We start from the raw sequence: 4,672 nt of genomic DNA, 5'->3' as shown, positions 1-4,672 counted from the left end.
GGCAATGGGATGGAATGCCTCCGAAGCCCTTGGTGCCTTTTTTCTTGGTTCATGTGTGTTGGAAGCATAACCTCTCTGCAACCCAGTCCCACATGTAAAATGAATTGAGTGCTCACATTGGATGCGGTGATGTAGGAGAGGTACCTCCCTCTCCTTCACACGTGGTAGATGGTGGTGACATGAGAGACTTGCCATTGGCTCTTAGTACTTTATGAAGAAAGGCTACAAATCACCACAGATAAGGAAAAACAGAAAGAAAGAGATCCCTCCTATGGCTTCCCATTGATTACCAACAAGTGTCAGGTTATTTTTTATTAGAATAAATTACATTTTCCTGGCACAGGAAACATTTCGGAGAGGTGGAAATAAATGTCTGTCTTGATTGTGGTGATGGCAGTAACAGACATTTGACACCCACAAAAGAAAAAGGCTGGATGCCATCAGCCTCATCATCACACTCCAGGGGACAAACACAACGCCAAAGAATTGTAATTCTTTCTTTGCATTGCAGTCCTACTGTAAAGGAACTCTACCCAGATATCCCTCAAATCCACAGATGTTCAAATTGTGCTTCCAGGCCTGAGCCTGGCGACCGACCCGAAAGTCTTTTCTTATCCAATCGCGCCACCCTGCGGACACTATGGGCACCGCAGCCTCTATCCCGGCATCCAGCCGTCGGCTTTGAAATGCTGGTTTAAGGAAGTAAAGAGATCAGTGTCTGGAGCTATAAAGTGGATTGATTTCACGTTTGTTTGTTTGTTTGTTTGTTTGTTTGTTTGTTTGTTTGTTTGTTTGTTTGTTTCTTTGGTTGGTTGGTTGGTTTGAGGGAAGGGCAGGGATTTTCAATGATTGAGGAGATGCTGAGGAATATAATCTTGGCTCCCAGTCTACCGGTATACCTCCATCTTCTTGGAAAGGCACCCGGGTGTGGGCGGAGGTGGACTGCATCCAGACTCGTGTATCTCTTTCATTTTGGAATTCCCACCCCACACCGCTGCCTCTGTATAGTTTAGGTCTTGGCACAGAGTAGGGGTACTTTTAGAAGATGGGCTCCCTCCTCCCATTAGCCTCCCACCCCCGCGTGCGCGCAAGTGTCCACGCGGCGTGTCCCCCTTGTGGTAAAACCTCGCTACTGTATAGTATGCGGTGTTAAGGCAAAGGCTCTCACCAAAGAGAGGCTGTCTATTCAAGCCTTCTGGACTGTAAGATGCACACTACTTAATTGGATTTGAGGGATGAACAGGAGCACCTGGAGGCCAAATTACACGCTGGCCAAAAGACGATTTCTTCGTTCTAGCACCTCCCGCGAAAGGGGGGAAGTGTTAGACGGAAGTCAGAATTTCTCTGGACTCTCCAAAACCGTGGATACCATCCATTACACTCCTACTGAGCTACCTTTCCCCGCAGTCATCTAAAATGGTCCGAGGCAGTTCAGGATTGTAGGGGTGGCGCCTGAGGGCTATAAATGGGAATTCCTAAGGGTCAGCACACTCCTGGCTCACGGGACCACTTTGCTGAGATCTGTGAGGGTGGGGACTGCAAAGAGCGTGGCAATGGAGGGACAGGAGGACTACAACCTAGGAAAAGCAGGGTGCTCAGTGGTGACGTCCCGTGAGGACGCCAGGCCACCCGGACACGCTGTAGATATAGAACAGCTGCTCCCATGGTCAGACGCTAACTCTAGTTTCGAGCTTGATCGCCCGTGGTATCTGGCAGAAGGAGGTCTATGGGAGTAGAACTGCATCTGGGTGTGTTCCAGGGACAGAGGGACTCGGTGGGTCGCTTAAAGAGAAAAGCGCTTGGACGCCTCCTAGCGGCCACACACGAAAAATCCTAGTTTTCCCCACCCCACGTGGTTCGCTGAGCAGAGGAAACGTTCAGTTGCAAGCCCGCTTTTCCGCACTTGCTCTGATGGCGGCGCTGAGACCTATTCGCCTCTTTTAATAACGATGCCCTGGGAGGGGAAAAAATAGAGGCTTTTAAAATCCAGACTCGGAGGTGTGTGTGTGTGTGTGTGTGTGTGTGTGTGTGTTAGGGTGTTGGTGAAAGCAATAAAACTCAGATCGCTTCCTTAGCGAGATAGCAGCAGCTATAATGCTCCGAGAGGATCAGGGTTTATTTGCAGATCCTGGATAAAAGATGATATATCGAGAAGGTTTAGAGTGTCACTGTGCCTGGCCTCTCGGGAAGCCACAAGTACATATTTCCTGAAATACCACCCAACACAATATCTAATCCAAGGCCACTTAAGACTGGGAAGGGAAAGCCAGCATCCCACAAGTCTGCACCCAGCTTCTAAATTTGAAGTGGAGACGAACCACCCCGCCCTGGAGGGGTCTAGGGCACCTTAACGTTCCCTGGCCCTTGTCTTCCGTCCAAGTGATCACTAAACGATGAGCCCTAATAAATACGTTTGAGAAATGTCCTTACTCTTGGCAAATATTGGATTAGCTTTTCAATGACCAGGCTCTTGAAAAGGCTAGAGAAATCCATGCCAGGTCTCAACTAAGCCCAACAGTCAATAGGTAAAGAAAATAAGTTATTTCCCTGGCGGGAATGGGGAATATTGAGAAAGGACTGTTCGCTACGGAGTTATCTACATGATGGCATTTCAAAGCACCGAAGGGGACAGAATTTGAGGTAACTTGACACTGTCATCAATTTAGTGGTGCTCATAGTGATCCCACTTTCTGTAGAGAAACACAGCTAGCTTCTATTTTATTTCCACAACGCAGTCTGAACATCTTTTGGGTAGAAAATATGTTGTTTATATAGGTGGTGTTTGTAGAAGTTGTACTCAGAACCAACTCAGACTGCTTAGAGAATGCCACACCAGGTGCATTCTTTCTAACCATTGCTCTCTGTGGGAGACATTGAGAATTAAAGAAGGAGTCTCTTCAAGTGAAAGGCAAGGGCTGTGGGATAAGGTCCTGAATTGGTTTTCCGTGGCACTAAGATGCCAGATGGCTATATCTCTGAGGTTCAAGTAAGGATGTGCTTTGGCAATCAAGTGGTTCTGCCTGGTGCAAGATGCCTTGGCTGTGGCTGCAGTCTAGCAGGGCTGTGTAGCCCCCTGGGGTCCTTATCCTCTTAGACTGTTCCAGAAGTCTGTGGAAGGTCCCTTGGACCATCAGTCCATGGGTGCAGGAACATATATGGTTTACATGTATCCCAAAGCCCAGAAGCCCTAGGAAAGCAGAGACTCAACTAGCTCCTGAGCAGCCTAGGCTTCAGCACGGGGCACCCTGTCAGCAGAGCCTAGCTGTCATTTCTGATATGGTGTGCACCAGGGGCCCAAAGTGTGTGTGTGTGTGTGTGTGTGTGTGTGTGTGTGTGTGTGTGTGTGTGGAGAGAGAGAAAGAGAGAGAGAGAGAGAGAGAGAGAGAGAGAGAGAGAGAGAGAGACTGACTCTGTGTCATGGGGCCTAGGCAGGGCAAGCGCCCTCTGAAGCCATCAAAGACAGGGTGGCTTTTTTCCCCCTCCTCCACCCTCCTCCCCAATAGATATAGCACGAATTTTTAATGCGTCTTCCTTTCACAGACAACAATACAGGGTTTGAAAGCCGGACACAATTTGGGTTTTGTGCGGGTCCCTCCTCGCGCTCCCTCGGCCCAGCTGGCCATATGGAATCCAGCATGGAGTCCGCAGATCACAAAGGGACCCAGTGACAGGCTCAACAAAACCCCAAGGAGACTTCTGCCTGACTCCGGGATTCACTGCCCGTGATAAGCGCGCTGAATGGTGCGGGTGGGGGGCTGGGGGGGCTTCTCTCTCTTCCCCTCTCTGTCCCCTGCGATCCTTTCTCTGTCCCTTTTTAATATGCACGCCTCTAACATCTCCAGCTCCCAGCTTTCCCATTGTGCGGTTTTGTGCGGCCTTCTGTAGATTGGGCGAAGATAGACTGCCGAAGCGGACCCTGCGCGGGGTGCGCTCCCAGGGCGCTAGGGTTAGGGCCACACAGGGCTCCACGGGCGCTTTTATTGACTCCTGGGGGACCCGAGGACAGAGAAGGGCGGGCGCACGGCCCACTTCCAGGGACTCCTGAGCGGACATACTGAGAGTGCAGGCCTGTGGGCCTCAACCTGCCAGGCGGTGGAAAGCTGCAAGAGTTTGGGCCTTAACACTCCCGTGAACGTCTAAGAGCTCTTGTGATTGTTTGTGGCAGAAAGACTGGACCCTGAACACCCACCACTCATCCTTCCCGGGCCACCCAACAGACTTCCTGACAACCACAGAGGCCTGGGGCTTAGAAGTTGCACATAGGATAGTGAGTAGTTGGTTCCAGGGAAGGTTGGGCATCTGCCTTTTGTATTGCACAGCAAACATAGGCAGTGAATTCTCTGGCTTTTACAAACAGCAAAACAAAACCTCACAGTTTCCAAGCTTGTGCATAGAACAAAGGGAGACTTTTCAGTATTTAGGGAAAACTGTCCCCTTCCCAGAGTTGACGGGAAAGGACTTGTAGGGGGATATTAGAAAGACTCCCATTGCCCTCAGTGATGAGGTGTGTATGCACAAGGCAGAATACAGTGTAATCACGTCCCTGGGTGTGTTGTCCCAATTTGGTCACAAGGATAATCATGTTTGCTTTAGATATTGAATTAAATCTGATCACCAACTGGACTAGAGAGGAAGAGAGGGAGGGAGGGAGGGAGGGAGGGAGGGAGGGAGG

At 50.0% G+C, this 4,672-nt stretch overlaps 1 protein-coding gene across 1 annotated transcript in view; it reads right to left on the bottom strand.

Annotated features, from left to right (window-relative positions):
* Nucleotides 1-298: 298 nt before the first annotated feature.
* Nkx2-2 (NK2 homeobox 2) overlaps nucleotides 299-4,672 on the bottom strand; it is an 8,741-nt gene continuing 4,367 nt past the window's right edge. Inside the window, exon 3 of the mRNA XM_028756921.1 lies at nucleotides 299-689. Within this exon, the coding sequence (XP_028612754.1) occupies nucleotides 514-689 (176 nt within the window). The 3' untranslated portion in view covers nucleotides 299-513. The remainder of the gene's footprint in view (nucleotides 690-4,672) is intronic.

Source organism: Grammomys surdaster, unplaced genomic scaffold (assembly GCF_004785775.1).
Source record: "Grammomys surdaster isolate TR1022 unplaced genomic scaffold, NIH_TR_1.0 129, whole genome shotgun sequence".
In the NCBI taxonomy this organism is placed as follows: domain Eukaryota; kingdom Metazoa; phylum Chordata; class Mammalia; order Rodentia; family Muridae; genus Grammomys; species Grammomys surdaster.
The sequence above is the reverse complement of the archived record's forward strand: the minus strand, read 5'-3'. Positions and strand labels throughout refer to the sequence as shown.